At 39.3% G+C, this 16,250-nt stretch overlaps 1 protein-coding gene across 5 annotated transcripts in view; it reads right to left on the bottom strand.

The window, feature by feature from the left end:
- The window catches only part of LOC127170010 (serine/threonine-protein kinase WNK2-like), a 61,886-nt gene that overhangs the window by 33,015 nt on the left and 12,621 nt on the right, over positions 1 to 16,250 (bottom strand). For all 5 annotated transcript variants that reach the window (XM_051117738.1, XM_051117740.1, XM_051117741.1 and 2 more), the window contains exons 3-9: positions 11,069 to 11,241; positions 9,608 to 9,828; positions 9,136 to 9,293; positions 6,373 to 6,461; positions 4,971 to 5,190; positions 3,276 to 3,528; positions 1,952 to 2,058 (exon numbers count right to left, since the gene is read on the bottom strand). In XM_051117738.1, coding sequence (XP_050973695.1) covers positions 1,952 to 2,058; positions 3,276 to 3,528; positions 4,971 to 5,190; positions 6,373 to 6,461; positions 9,136 to 9,293; positions 9,608 to 9,828; positions 11,069 to 11,241 — 1,221 coding nt within the window. The remainder of the gene's footprint in view (positions 1 to 1,951; positions 2,059 to 3,275; positions 3,529 to 4,970; positions 5,191 to 6,372; positions 6,462 to 9,135; positions 9,294 to 9,607; positions 9,829 to 11,068; positions 11,242 to 16,250) is intronic.

The raw sequence follows: 16,250 nt of genomic DNA, 5'->3' as shown, positions 1-16,250 counted from the left end.
ACTAGTGCTTGGCATGATTCATTTAAATACTCTACAAACACTCCTACAAATGCATATGCAATATAAGGTCATTTGCAAAAATAACACTTTCATGCTTTCTAATCAGTAATGTTTCAATGCATGTACAGTATTTTTTTTTTTTATGTCAAAGGGTTTGTGCTGATGCATACTGTTGGTAAATCTGGCCCAAAGACTAGTGTGTTTGATTGTTGTGTACAAATAAAACAGCACATGCTGACAGCTGCTACAGTGAGTAATACGCAGACATGCAGATCATACACAACCAGGTTAAGTGAAACGATTCATAAAGGTTAGCAGCATGACATCAAGCATATCGTAAGCGTGGTTAATGGGCAGGATTAGGGGGACAATGAGCTGTTGGGATCTCCTCTGTTAGAGAACGGAAGCACCTGCAGGACAGGCAAGTACGGTTACAGCTGCCGAGAGGAAGCGTATAGAAGAACAACGCATTTGAGCATGTTAGACTAAGTCCTACAGGCACCTGGGAGCAACAGCAGAACCACTGCAAAGGCTGGAGGAAACCAGAGCATTTCCTCTAAAGCGGCGGGGCGACTGTGTCCTCCAGCGGAGCGACCTACCGCGTCAACCAGAGAGCGCTCGCCAGCACAGAAACTGGCTCTGCGACGGGTCGTCAGTACGTCACGAGGCGCCTCCGGGGTGTGCCCCTCATCGCTGTGGCTGCGCACAGGCCGGTACTGCCCTCTCTCGGGCTTCATCAGTGAGGCAGGCTGATGTTTGTGACCCGTGATGCTCTCCAGAGATTTGTTAAGCTGTGAGAGGTCAGAGGTCTCACTGAAGGAGCCCCTACGGACACCAGGGACGTGAGGAAACGTAAAGGCCGAATGTCTTCTATCTGCACACGTGCCAAACAGGAGTAATGAAAGACAGGCCTGACAGGGGGGCGGTGGCTGGTGAGGGGCAGGGTTTAAAGAAAGCCGACGCCCCTGCGTTGCCATGGAGGCAGACTCCTCCCCCTTCGTCTCAGAGGACGGCCCCACTGATGAGTCGCTATGGCGACGAGCGGTAACAGATGAATGAACGAGCAGCAACTTTCCAGAGCGAGAACTTCCGAACCCATCTTCTGTCATCTCTGATTGGTCTCGTGGTATTTGGAAGGAGGAAGGACTTGGGGGTCGGAGCAGGAAACGGGGATGCTTGTGACCTCTGATTAACTCATTTTCAGAAGAGCTTTTGTGACTTGCAGCCTGGAAGAAAAGCCACTTCTCTGAACTATTATCATGACATGACAAACAAGGATCTCTAATAACACAATAAATAAAGGACACAAACTACATTTTTTTTTGAGGAAAACTGAATGATGTTTGAATTTGCTAAAATGCTGTGTGTGTACAGTACAGTATATTCATTATAAAAATATCTGTCTGTTTAGGATTTTAATCCCCATGGCCGGTGTAGAAATACAACTTTTAAAATTTCCTGATATATCCAGGTTTGTTCAAAAGAACTTACCACTGAGTCTCTATAATGTTCTGCTCCATAATTATCATCATCACCAAAGTAAAATTTTACATCTGATAGCTTACAACAAGTAACAGCACATCTCTCCTCAACAAGCTGCCTGGTTTTAGAAGTTCTTCTTGTCTGGAGCACAACGGAGTGTGAGCACCAATGATAGTGATACCTGCATTACAAACACCACTAACTAAACAGGGAATGATACGCAGATCGTGTCATCATGCTTACATAAGGAAAATAAAGAAACGCCTAGGCAAAAATGAAGTGGTTGATGACAAGGTGAAAACACGGTCCAGTTACAAAGCTGCAAAATGATGGTCTACATTTAAAAGCTACGCAGGTACAAGCATGCATGTGTACACACACACTTCACACGCCAACAGGAGAATGCAAACACATATCACTGTGGGCTTCTGACGTGCATCAGTAACAGTGATTTAGAAGTGATACGGACCTCCTGGGTTGCCATCGAGACAGATTCCTGTAATGACTGGTATATGACACTGTGCAGACCGCTGCTGTGGGAGTCCGAGTACACGGTTGAACCGATGCCACTGTCAGCTAGAGAGAGACAGAGAGAGGACGTGAATGTACTAGGAATATTCTGGACCAAACACAACCTTTCTTAACCGTTTCTGAAAAACTCTTATACTCACCAAGGCTGCATTTATTGGACAAAAATACAGAAAAAAATATTACAGTTCAAAGGGGTCATCGGGTGCCCGAAGTTGATATGATTCTTTAGGATCTTAATGAAAAGTCTATAATATACTTTGGTTAAAAATGATCAATGGTTGTGTAAAACAACACCCTTTTTACCTTGTCAAAATCAGCTCTGCAAAAATCATCTCATTCTGATGGATTGTTCCTTTAAATGCAAATGAGCTCTGTTCGCCCCGCCCCTCTCTTCTGTCTGTGGAGTGACGAGCTGCTCTGAGAGATTGTTTACTTTAGCCACACTTAGCGTGTTTAGTCACAAAACTTGCTAACTAGCACGTTCTTAGGAAAGGTGATTGCAGAGATTCATTAAAAAAACCCTTATTCTCACTTCTGCTGTAAGTGAAGCTGGATCATGAATAATTTGCGCGAACATAGACGGATGTAGATCGGGAGGCGCATTCAATTCATAATCAAACGTAATCCACTGCATCTTCAGCGGCTCAGATGTCGGGAGTAAAAGACGACCACTATGTTCATTATTACATCCAGCAACACAACACCTCAATCGCTCAATCTGAGATATTCTTGTCTAACTTACATCCCTGCTCGGCTAAAAGGAAAGTTACTGGACTGTGACAGCTGATCTGAGGTAAGACGCTCATGTCAATCAATTATCGTGGGAGTGTCCTCTGTTGGTGTGACACCACAACTACAGGCATCTGAGAACGGCTCGATTTGAAAAAGGGAATATTATTTTTACAGATTAATTAAAAACCACTGCATGAATTTTTATCATTATAGGGTAGATTTGTACATACACTGACAACACACATTAATGTTCAAACAACATGTAAAAGTGAACTTTGCATCCGATGACCCCTTTAAAATAGTTTTCTATGTGAATATCTGTTAAACTGTAATTGATTGCTGTGATGTGCAGCTGAATTGTCAGCGTCATTACGTCAGTGTACAGTGTCAGATGATCCTTCAGAAATCATTCCAATATGTTGATTTGCTGCTCAGTTATTACTGGTGCTCAATTATTAATAACGGTTTCTATTTGAACAAAATGCTTAAGCTGCGTTTAACCCCATATGTTCAAAAACACACATGCTTACAGGTGGTGGATGTGGTCCGTGCACTGAGTGGACACACAAGCACATGCTGATCCATTTCTGGCTCTTCGGGCTCCACCAGACAGGGCGGTTCGCAGAGGATTGGTACCGTCCCGCTCGGCAGGGCCGGAGCAGCGCCACCCTGCGGGGCCCTCGGCACCGTCCTCTCCCTGCGCCATTTGATCAGAGCCACTCTGTCACGGATAGACTTGCCCACTATCTTTGCATCGCTCTCATGGAAGAAACCAGACTCAACCTGATGGAGGGAAAAGAGGGGGTTGGCGTGAACATGTATTTTTAGAGCAGAGAGAAAGAAGCGAGAGCTCTATTTTAGGAACAGAGGAATGCAGATCGCAGAATTAAAGGAAAATTGTCTGTGGAGAAAAGTTTAAACTAGACACACCGCACATATATACAGAAGACAAATACAACCAATATGACTAATAAGATGAAGAAAAAAAGAAAAAAAAAAATTTGTGTTGTTTCTTTAAAAAAAAAAGAAAAAAAAAAAGAAGTAAATAAACTTTAGCAGAAATATATACATTACATTAGATTATATTAGTATACATAAAATATTTAATACTGGCAATTCTTATTGCACTACACTGTATTGCATACATAATCAAAAAAGCATTAAAAATATATATAATATATTATAGATGCACAACACTTCTCACATTACAGAGAATTGTGGTGGAAATGTACTCTTTGTCATATTAAAAAAAAAACAAAAACAAAAAAAAAAACGGTGCTAACATTATTTTTGTGCTTCAAAAATTCATCCATGAAGGATTTTGTGTGTCAAAATGGAAAGATCGATATCTGTCTAGTGAACAAATGGCTGACAGGGTGAAACAAGGAAACCTTTGGACTGCTTGCAGCGGTCAGTATAAATAGCAATTGCCGACTCATTTTCCCTTCAGCAAACGTTCCCACACACTACAATGCCCAGATTATATAACGTGCGATTACAGCAAAAGGATTTTCCAATCCAAACTGGGTCCGGGAGGTCACATACTGTACTTAAGCGCATGTTTGAACAAATATAATGCGCTCAAGCGGCTCTGACTGCTTAACATAAGTGTATCCTGTGTTAAAATCTCAGAACCGGTTTGATAAGAACTGAAGCAGGTGATACAGAGTTCCTGAGAAAGCGAGGGTGGTTTTCATGAAATTTCAACAAGTGTGACTAAATACAGGACTTGAGCGTGGCTAAGCAAGCGGCTGAATAAAATCAGAAAGGGAAGATGTTCTCATGGGCAGAGGTTATGAGAGGACAGAGAGGTGTTTGTTAAGGGAATATACAGTCCATCTCTCTAATAGAATAATTCAGTGCTGGCCAGAGCGTTATTCTATTATAGACTTTTCAACTGTGTTTCACAATAGAGACGGGAAATATCTCTAGACCAGCATTCACCGATAAGATACCACAGAAACAGGAAGACAACATCAGATTTCACGGGCCGTGACACACACTGCTTGTTTTTGTGGTGTTCACATACCACAGTTAAATATAGTTTTAAACTGAGCAATTCTTGCTTTAATTTCTGACTGTATGAAGCACACATCTGAACGTAAATGCTAGGAAGCTGGATTCAGACCTAAGCCGTCCACAGCCGTCACATCTCTGACGAATGCAGTTATTTCTCTTTGATCTCTGAGGCATGTTAACAGTGGTCAGATCGCTCTATTACACACCATCTCCTGCGCCACGGCTTCAGGGACCTCCTTCTCCAGGTCAAATGTGAACTCGATGGCTCCACCGTCCCTGTACTTGCCCTTCAGCCTGCGAGGATCCTCCACCCACAGCTTTAGCGCGATGGACGTCTTCAAGCCGTCATCCTCCTCCGCCAGCTCCACCCTGACGCCAGTGTCCTCCGCGAAGAATGCGTGATTCAGCAGGTCCTTGATGGAGTAGCTGTTGAAAGAGTGTTGGTAGAGCGGTTACTGAATTAAATTAATTGTTTTTTTTCTTCAGCAAATGGTCAGGTGTGTATCCTTAAGGAAATGGCAATCAACAAACTCAGAAAGTCAAACTACTGTACATTATATGAGTTCATTTAGCTTCGGTTTCCAATGTGAACAGCATTTGGGATATGCATGACTACAGTTTAAATCTTTTAACACCCTTTCAAACACGTGTGATTTATTTTCTAGCAATAAACATGAAACGATCACATATGAAATAAGAATGTATGGAAATAGATCTGCAATTTCATAAGTTAAGCAGTCACTCAGCAGCAACTAGCTACTTTGGGAAAAAATCTTTTGGGTTTACAGATAAACCTTTTTTCTCATGAAACTAACAAAGTGTTTATTTTTTCTTACGACAGGGCTGAGCAAAGTCATGATTTGAATCCACTGCAATGGCAAATCTAATCCTGTCTGTATTCAGATAAACCAAATGTGGGCAGTGGATTAACCTGGAAATTCTGAAATGCATGAATAGCCCTTTTTGAAATGTTACTCTGTTCCCTTCATAGTTCACATACAGTATAGCGTATGCCTTGTCTAACTGACAAAATTATTTTTTAATTCTAAATCTTCTGTAAATACTCTTTAATTAAAACAAATAGTAACATGATGTTCATTAGTTGACATTGTTTTTTAGTCATTCTTAGTAACAGTTCCAATTTTTTGCTAAATTGTGACTTTGTCTCCATCACTTCATACACTCAACACTATTGCACTGTAGTTATTGTCATTTATCTAAAATACTGTGCCGTCACCTGGATCACCTGTTTTTCTATTATTTTGAATTCATCATTCACCAACATAAAAACTCCTCCAAACACGTGTGCATGTGCGGATAGGGCAAACCCATAATGCACTGCCATCAAGACAGCACATGAAGTGGATTTGCAAAATGCAATTCATTTAAAAACACAAAGTATCAGTTTAAATATTATAAACGTGTCAGTGTGTGTGTGCTGTATTTTCACTCTTAAGGGCCCTGCTTTGTCAGTTTGACAACATGCTACTGTATTGAAATGAATCTTCAGCATACTTTACAGGAACAGTAGCATTCATGTACCACGTGGAGTTTTGTCTAGGTGGACTGTACTCATGAGGCTGAGGTTGTGCAGCTGTCAGTACTCACCGCTCCTCCTTATTCTGGCAAATACACTCGCCAATGATCTCCTTGACCTCAGGATCCATCACTTTATTATAACTGGCAGGCTTCACCCCCCTGAAACACAGAGAGAGAGAGAGAGAGAGAGGGAGGGAGAGAGAGGGGGGGGGGGCAGAGGGGGAGAGATGTGGAGAGAGGGATAGAGAAAGAGATTGAGGTATTAAGCAACAGTAACTGTAGAGGACCAGCACATTTTGGTCATCTGCATCTATTTGTGAAGAACAGACCAAAAGCTGATGTTGTTAATGCTGGTAATCTTTCCCTCCAGTGAGCTGCTGCTCCTGAACTGCTGCAAACAGACATGAGTCAGTGAGCTGAACTCTGACTCATAAACTAATTGTTTAGTCTGATTTTTGAACCAGGTTACAATTTACTGACTCACAGACTGACTAACAGTTCACTGATTTTCAGTGGATAAATTCAATTTCTGATCATCACACAAAGCTATCCTATAACTTCAGAAAATAACGCACATGTTTTTAACCCTCTGGTTGTGTTCGGATTCCTGTCACAACTGTGATGTTCCCAGTCAAAAATAATTGGACTCCAAACTATTGCTTATAAATCTCTCATTATGGCATATTATCACTAAAGATTGGATGCATTCTTTTTTTTTTTTTAACTTGTTTTCTTTCATTTAGGACTGGTTTTGTGTTTCTAACTCAAACTTACTGACTTTGTTCACATAGTACTTCTCTGAACATTTTTTTTTAATTATTTTCATAATTTTTTAGTGGTTTTATTTCACCTAGTCACACTTGTGGTGTTCCCGGTGAAAAATGTCCAGACTCCAAACAACTGCTTATAAATCTCTTATTATGCTATATTATCACTACAGACTGGATTCATTCTTTTTGTCAACTTGTTTTCTTTCATTTAGGACTGGTTTTCTGTTTCTATTTGTATCTGTTGCATCTATTTGCTCAGTCGTAGGCCTCATTTATCAGAGAAGGCACCTCGTTTGGAGTCCGGTCATTTTTGAGCAGGAACATCACAAGTGTGACTTTGTGCAATTTTTTACAGTTTTGCCTACTTTCAGATAAATGAGGCCTACTATTAATCAGATGCAAATAGAAACACAAAACCAGTCCTAAATGAAAGAAAACAAGTTGAGAAAAAGAATGAATCCAGTTCATTCTGAACATTGTATGGGTCAAAATTATAGATTTTTCTTTTATGCCAAAAATGATTAAAATATTAAGTAAAGATCATGTTCCATGAAGATACTTTGCAAGTTTCCTACTGTAAATATATCAAAACTTACATTTTTGATTAGAAATAAGCATTGCTAAGAACTTCACTTGGACAACTTTAAAGGCGATTTTCTTAATATTTTGATTTTTTGCACCCTCAGAGTTGTATCTCAGCCAAATATTTTTCTATCCTAACAAACCATACATCAATGGAAAGCTAAACATTGATGTATAAATCTTTAAAAAAAATGCACCTTTATGACTGGTTTTATGGTCCAGGGTCACCTATTTTAATGTTGGGGTGAATTATAACCTGGATATGTTCTTGTGAAAGAGAACAACTCAACTAAACAATAAATCAGTGACTTTGCTCTTTCTTGTCCTTCTGTGCAGCAGCAGCACTGAACGAAATCACTGATAGCACTTGCTCCTCTGCCCATTCCATAAAGATTAAATAAATCAAGGCGATGTTCATCTGAAGAATATTCATATGTATGAAGTGCTGGAGTCAGCAGGACTGAAACAGAGAGAGAGAGAGAAACCCTGACCATAAAACACACATCAATGATCTTCACTCCCAGAGAAACAGTGCTCGAGTGTACAGAGACGACGCAGGACAGCTGAATCATTGATTGAGTTAGTTACTGAAATCAATACCCATCAGCCCCTCCACACACACACACACACACACACTCTATTTCATTAGGCCTGGCTCTGAAGCTATGAAGCCAACACTTTTAATACTTTAAGATAAATCATATATAGAATATATAAATACAAGATAATGACTGACTATCTGAAGAGTCTAGATCAATGATTCTCAACCAGAGGGTCCCAAGACTACATGCATTAAAATAAGACAAATTAAGCTTTACAATGAAAAAAAAAAAAAAAAGAGAGATCCTCATTTTAAAATTCTGGAAAGATGTAATTTCATTTTATTAATCTTTTGTATTGTTTCTATTATCATTTAATTGTTTTTGTTACTTATGTTATTCTACAGATGGTCCTAATTTCTATAAAAAAAAAATAAATAAATAAAAATAAAAAGAATTGAATTTGACTATGTTGTGGACAATAGCATGCCTCAATCAGAAAGTTTGAGAATCTGAGGGTAAACATTTTTATTTTTGGTTAAACTATTCCTTTAATACTAATTAAATAAAATATTCAAAACAAAAAAAGCTGTAATGTTTTATATCAGAGCTGAATGTGAGTCTGCAGTGGATTGCAGCGGTCCGCTTCTCTTCTAAAATGAATGGGTATTAATACAGTTGATCATCCACAACAGAAGTATTGAAAAAAAAAAAAAAAAAAAAAAAAAACGTTTGTGGAGAGATTACAATTCAGGAAGTTTTTATCATTTATATATCCTTGTTTGTGCTTTATGAACATGCAGAAACACGCCGAGGTGGATCACAGCAGCAGACATAAACAGCCTGTGTAATAACATGAGTGTCAAAGATCAAATCAGTCACACAATCACAGCATTCTTCCTGAAATTACACAATCACTGCAGTAGTGCTGGTACACTTACACTGGTGACTTTGCGGTAGATCTGAGCGGCATTCTGGCACTCTGAATACGGGTACTCGGACGTGGCCATCTCCAGCATGCACATGCCAAACGCGTAAACGTCCACGGACTCGTCGTAATGCTCCTCGTACATCTCTGGGGCCATGAACTCCGGCGTACCTGATCACACAAACAAAGAAAAGCATGCAATGATGTTCTGATCTAGAGAGAAACACGCACTACACTGTCACGGGATTTTGCCAAATCTCAGTTCTGAAATTAAAATTGATGACAAAATGTTGAAGGTGGTCTTGAAAACTATGGATGTTTTTTGCACTGACATTTGGTGGGAATCTGTGAAATGGATCTGAACACAGTAAAATGAGTACTACACTCACTGGTAGTTGAAATCAAATGAACCAGAATAATTAATAAAGGAACACTGGTTATTCATCAGAAAAGATGAATATGGTCAAAAAAAGCTGCTGTCTCACCGATCACGCTCTTGGCGAAGGAGGCTCTTTTGAGCGTAGCCAGACCCAGATCACCGATCTTCACACTGCCCGTGGGCCCCGTGATGAAGATGTTGTCACACTTCAGGTCCCGGTGGATGATGGGAGGAGTGCGCGTGTGCAGGAAGTGCAGGCCTTTGAGGATCTGACGACACCAGCTACGCAAAACTTTGGGTTTCATCACTTTGAAGCGCTTCAGATACCTGGAGAAAACAAAAAAACAATTAGAATTAGTATTTTGCATTACCATCAACACAGTGGTGACTCAAGATGACTCTCCTTCTCAAAGAAACTGTCACATCACCATATAAGACTAAATACAGCATTTCATAAAAACTACAGACCCACTTTATAATAAATGTCTTTAAAGGGGTCATCAGATGCCCATTTTCCACAAGTGGATATGATTCTTTAGGGTCTTAATGAAAAGTCTATAATAATAATAAAAATTCTCAGTGGTTGTGTAAAACAACACCCTTTTTACCTTGCCAAAATCAGTTCTGCAAAAATCATCCCATTCTGAGGGATTGTTCCTTTAAATGCAAATGAGCTCTGCTCGCCCCGCCCCTCTCTACGAGCCTGTTAGCCACAAAACTTGCTAACTAGCACATTATTAAGAAGGGCCGATTTGCAAAGACGCATAAAAACCCTTATACTGACGTCTGCTGTAGGTGAAGCTGCATCACGAATGATTCAATGATTTGCTCGAACAAGATGTAGATGCAAATATGTAGATGGCCGGCGCATTTCCTTTTAAAACTAAAGTAACATTAATCCTCTGCATCTTCAGCGGCTCAGATGTCGAGAGTAAATGACAACTGCTATGATCATTATTACATCCAGCAACACAACACCTCAATCTCTCAATCGGAGATATTCTTGTCTTCCCCTGCACCGGAGTCGACACAATGGCAGTCAGAGCTACAGCTCAGTCAGGGCGGGTCTAAGGTAAGACAGGCATGTCAATCAACCATCATGGGAGTGGCCTTTGTTGGTGTGACATCACACCGACAAGAAGCTGAGAATGAGGGGAATATTTCTTATAAAGATTAGAAAAATACTACTGGGTGGATTTTTAGCATAATAGGGTGTTTGTGTACACACACTGCCAACACACATTTATGTTCAAACAACATGTAAAAGTAAGTTTTGCATCTGATGACCCCTTTAAAATCATATAGTCAACATCACTTCTTTGAAAAGAAACAGCTTGTAAGTAATGAGCTGATTGACCATCTTTTGTTTCATAAATACGTAAATTCATTTGCCTGAGCTTGACCAAAAATGACATCTCTCCATCACGATGATGCAAAAAGCCCAAAAGGCGCCAAAATATGAACTACTCCTTTACTACCACAATGAACACCACCTCAGACTGTGACTCTAATCACATCAAATGCTGTCCTGCACTTAGTCTGTGTTTGGCAAAGGGGCTGTCCTCACGTTTTCAGCGTGCCTGACGTCATGAGCTCTGTGACCAGCACGATGCACTTCTTCCCCTTCAGCGGAGATTCCCAGAAATCATAGAAGCGCACAATGTTTGGGTGCTGAAGACCCTTTAACATCTCAGCCTCCTCTTTAAAGCGCTGCCGCTCCACCTTCGTCAGCTTACGGTCCTGAAACACACAAACACACCAATTAAATCAATCAATCGGATCCTTGATTCATGGTCATTATACTGTCAGTCGATATGAATCAAAGTGAATAAGTGTTGCTGCAGTGAGGAATAGACAGACAGACAGATCTCCCGAGACTGAGCTCCTTTACTAAACTCATAAATATCTTCTATACCGAGTGTCTCTGGTCTTCGAGAGAGAGAGAGAGAGATCGAGAGAGAGAGAGAGAGAGAGAGAGAGAGAGAGAGAGAGAGATCGAGAGAGAGAGAGAGAGAGAGATCGAGAGAGAGAGAGAGAGAGAGAGAGAGAGAGAGAGAGAGAGAGAGAGAGAGAGAGAGAGAGAGAGAGAGAGAGAGAGAGAGAGAGAGATACAGCTCCACCACTACCCTGCAGCGATATATAATCATACAGCAACACTTTCAGCACTCACTCAATTCCTCAAGGAGAACATCAAGTCCCGCATGACATCTATACAGTTTCACTCACACAAATGTGTCTCATTATGGAAGTCAAATATGTTGTGAAGACTGTCTAACCAGGGTGTACCTGAAAATAAGTAAAGTGACATTTTTAGGCCCTGATGAATGTGCACAAGGAAATATACTTGTGTGTGTGTGTGAGAGAGAAAGGCTTTTGCAGCTCCAGCAGCCTCATGCATTATGCAGTGGTTGAGTGAGTGAGTGTGTCTGTCCCTGAACACTGAAGAGCAGCAGGATCTCTGCTCCATCGACATCACCTCACACTCACAGCACAGCACTGACAATGGTGAAGAATTATTATAAAAGTATAACAGTGAAGTATTATTATTATTATTATTATTATTATTATTATTATTATTATTATTATAAAAAATAAATTGTTGGACCTACCCTATATAAAGTGTTTCTAAGTACTATGCATTAACATTTAAATTAGTTATTTGATACAATGCACTTATTGTGTATATACACATGCTTTTACACTGTATTTAGATTTTAATACCTAAGTGGGGTACTGTTTTCTACAGTATGTCAGTATGTTGTAAAATGTCATTTATTCCTGTGATGGTATTATCATGGTAAACAGAATTTTCAGCATCATTACTCCAGTCTTCAGTGTCATGTGATCCTTGCATTTGAAGTTACATTTTAAAACAGCAAACTGTTCTTTTAAATTATAAATACTTCTTATTTTTACATTAAATAACTGCAGCCAGAGTGTGCATTAGAGACTTCTTTAAAAAAAAAAATTTTTAAACTTAAAAGCACTTGCCAACAATGCCTCAACAAATGCCTGTTACTTTTAATCTTTCAACTTATGTCAGTAACTTTAAAATTTGTATCCAAGCGAGGACATCGGGAAAGTACACAGATGTAACATTCATAAAGTACTGCTCACCAGAATGATGCTGCAGTGTTTTATTCACATTGAAAAGCACATTTTTACAGAAACTCCTAAGAAGAAGGATTCTTCTTGACTAGACCCAAAAAAAAAAAAAAAAAAAAAAAAAAAAAGAGAGTTACTTTTAGATCATGCCTCCACACTGCAAATATAAAACACACAGTTTCCGTTTGAGGATCCTTAGATCTTTCAGTACCAAAACAGTAGCAAAACTGATGTTTTTACCAGGCATCATGTCTGCAGAACAAACATCAGGTCCAGCATGTGCTTTTTTCAGTCTTTACTAGTTTTATATTTTTTGAGAAGAAGGGAAGAAAAAAAAAAAAAAAAAAAAAAAAAGGGTGGGTTGTTAACTGGCCCAGTCAAAAAAAAACATCCATGATATATACATAGCTTGGGTCTCTCTTTATGACAGCAACAGCATATCTGTACTTGAAAGTGCACCATGCAGAAATGTTCAGGAACATTGGCTCCTCAACAACTTGGCTTCTATTTGTGGGTGGAGCACCACCAGAAACCACGCCTCCCAAACGCAAAACACTACCTGCAGGAAGATGAGCGATATTTCACATAAACAGCACATACATAAATGCCATGCCGTATGAATAAACATACACTTGCTTTGCTTGTCATCCAACTTGTAGCATGAGTAAAATAAGCAAATACAAGCACATTCAACATCTCTAAACACCAGTATTGGGCATGTTACTTTAAAAAAGTAATTAGTTATAGCTACTGTTACTTCTCACAAATAGTAACCGAGTTAGTAACTGAGTTACATCATTAAAAAAAGTAACTAATTGCCAGGGGAAGTAACTATTGTGTTACTTGTTAAAGGGGTCCTATTATGCTCTTTTAAAAGATTGATTTTGTTTTGGGGGTGTACTAGAACATGCTTTCACCATCTCTCCCAGCCTGACACAAAATACTCAATTAGTTCCGGGTTTAATGAAGGCCCACCTTCAGAAAAACAAACTGTGTTGTGATTGGTTAGCTGTCCCACTGCGTTGTGATTGGCGAACAGCCTAGACAGTGTTTCAGTACTGCCACACCCCTTGACAAAGCAGTTAGCGTGAGCTAGATTAATAGTGAATCTTACATTTTAAACATGGATATTTTTCTTACAAAAACACATCGATTTGCTACAGGGGGTTAATAAAGCTTGGGAGTGCCAGGATAAATTTTAATATAACTCCGAATGCATTCGTCTGAAAGAAGCTAGGATGCATGGAGGGTGAAATAATAAAATAATAAAAATAATAAAATAATACACTACAGTAGTGTTGGGTCCTATCATCAGCCTGCGAGATCACCAATACATGATATTATCGTGCTAATGTATTTAATTATTTACATACTTAGTTTCATTGCCCGAAACCAGCTCCAGCATAAGGCTAAAAGCAGGAGTAGACTTGAGATTTGTAACTTTGTAGATTTTTTTATGCCCAAAGATACACACCACACACTGACTAAAGTTCAAAAAGTGAAAAAGCATAATAGCACCCCTTTAAAAAAAAAAATTCAAATATTAATTATATGTAAAATAAATGAAATGGACACTAAATAGAATAAATTATCATTAATTAGTTCACTAATCTAATGTTGCTGCGGGACAATGTGAAAGACACCCATCAAATTTAATAAATTATTGTAAATATTATCAATCGAACACCTTGGCAATAGAACCGCCATTGGCTAGTTAGTAACGTCGTTTATTTATAATGCTGTTATTCCCATCACTGCTAAACACAAACACCACCACACACACAAGAGGATCGTGAGTTAATGACTGAGAGGGAATGTCTATATTTTGGGCGGCAGGGATTATGGGTTTGTCATGTAGCACATGTTCACAGTGGTGGTTTAGTACTCAGGGTTATGGGTTTAATCATCAGTATGAGCAACAGTGATGGGTTAACAAGCACAGTTAAACACATTTACAGACTGATTTTCTCATACTCTACTAATACATCAAAAGCTGCTGATAAACACACTGCTCACAAAGAATATGCTCTTAATTCAAGAAGCTTTATTCAATTTAAATTCATTTTGATTATACTTCTAAAAATCAGAGAGATGAGTGAGTGTAGAAACACAAATAAAAGCATCATATAAACCCTGCAGCACATCCTGCTGCTCCTCAGTTGAGTAATTCAGTGTTTTCAGACAGACAGATCTAAATACAGCCTGTTAAACTCACAGGAATTAATCAATACGCTTCGGTTGCAGCCCTGCACAACTCTATTAGCACACACACAGACCCAGAAGACATTTATTGATAGAGCTGTAATATGTGCAGACATACTCACAGTTGAGCACACAGAGGAAATCTACACGTTTCCACTCTCAAACGTTACATCACACAAACTGCTGTGTGAATACGGCTGCGCGAGTGCATTCAGACTTCATGAATAAATGACTGCAGTCACACGTACAGTAAGACGGGTCCTGCTCCTCTCATGCTGTGCTATTCATTTAGTCAGGACAGAGAATAACACTCAACTGTAGTTTAAAGCATAAACTATGAAAGGCCATCTATTACACTGATTTAACCATACTTATGGAGTCGTCTTAGTCAGGACTGCAGCAACATCAATATTAGAAAACAATAGATTTATGCAGATTCACACTGAAGAAACTTAAATGTATTGTGAAGACCCAATTAAACTGCTTGACCAGTAGTTTCCTTTCTTATTTCTAAACAGCAAGCACTAAACTGGGACATACTGAAGTGCTGTTTAATTAATAGGCTTTAGTTGGTCACCAAGATTTGCTATGATTGCTAATGATTTGTTAATGCGTTCTTAAAGGGGTCATCGGATGCTAAATTCACTTTTTCATGTTGTTTGAACATTAATATGTGTAGGCAGTGTACGCACAAATCTACCCTATAATGATAAAAATCCATGGAGTGGTTTTTAATTAATCTTTAAAAATAATATCCCCTTTTTCAAATCGAGCCGTTCTCAGATGCCTGTCGGTGTGCCGTCACACGCACAGAGGCCGCTCCCACGATAGTTGATTGACATGAGCATCAATCAGCTGTAACAGTCCGACCTCCATTGTTTTGATGCCGGAGCAGGGATGAAAGTTAGACAAGAATATCTCAGATTGAGCGATTGAGGTGTTGTGTTGCTGGATGTAATAATGAACATAGTGGTCGTCATTTACTCCCGACATCTGAGCCGCTGAAGATGCAGTGGATTACGTTTGTTTGTGAAGGGAATGCACCTCCCGATCTACATATATCCGTCTATGTTCACGTGAATCATTCATGATCCAGCTTCACTTACAGCAGAAGTGAGTATAAGGGTTTATTTATGAATCTTTGCGATCGCCTTTTCTTATAATGTGGTAGTTAGCAAGTTTAGCGGCTAAATGTGGCTAAAGTAAACAAGATTGTTATTCCACAGAGAGAAGAGAGGGGCGGGGCGAGCAGAGCTCATTAACATTTAAAGGAACAACCCCTTAGAATGAGATGATTTTTGCAGAGCTGATTTTGACAAGGTAAAAAGGGTGTTCTTTCACAAAACCATTGAGAATTTTTAATCAAAGTATATTAGAGACTTTTCATTAAGACCCTAAAGAATCAAATCAACTTGTGGAAAACTGGCATCCGATGACCCCTT

This window comes from Labeo rohita, chromosome 8 (genome assembly GCF_022985175.1).
Source record: "Labeo rohita strain BAU-BD-2019 chromosome 8, IGBB_LRoh.1.0, whole genome shotgun sequence".
Taxonomy (NCBI): Eukaryota; Metazoa; Chordata; class Actinopteri; order Cypriniformes; family Cyprinidae; genus Labeo; species Labeo rohita.
Note: the sequence above shows the minus strand (reverse complement) of the source record. Positions and strands in the feature narration are given on the sequence as shown.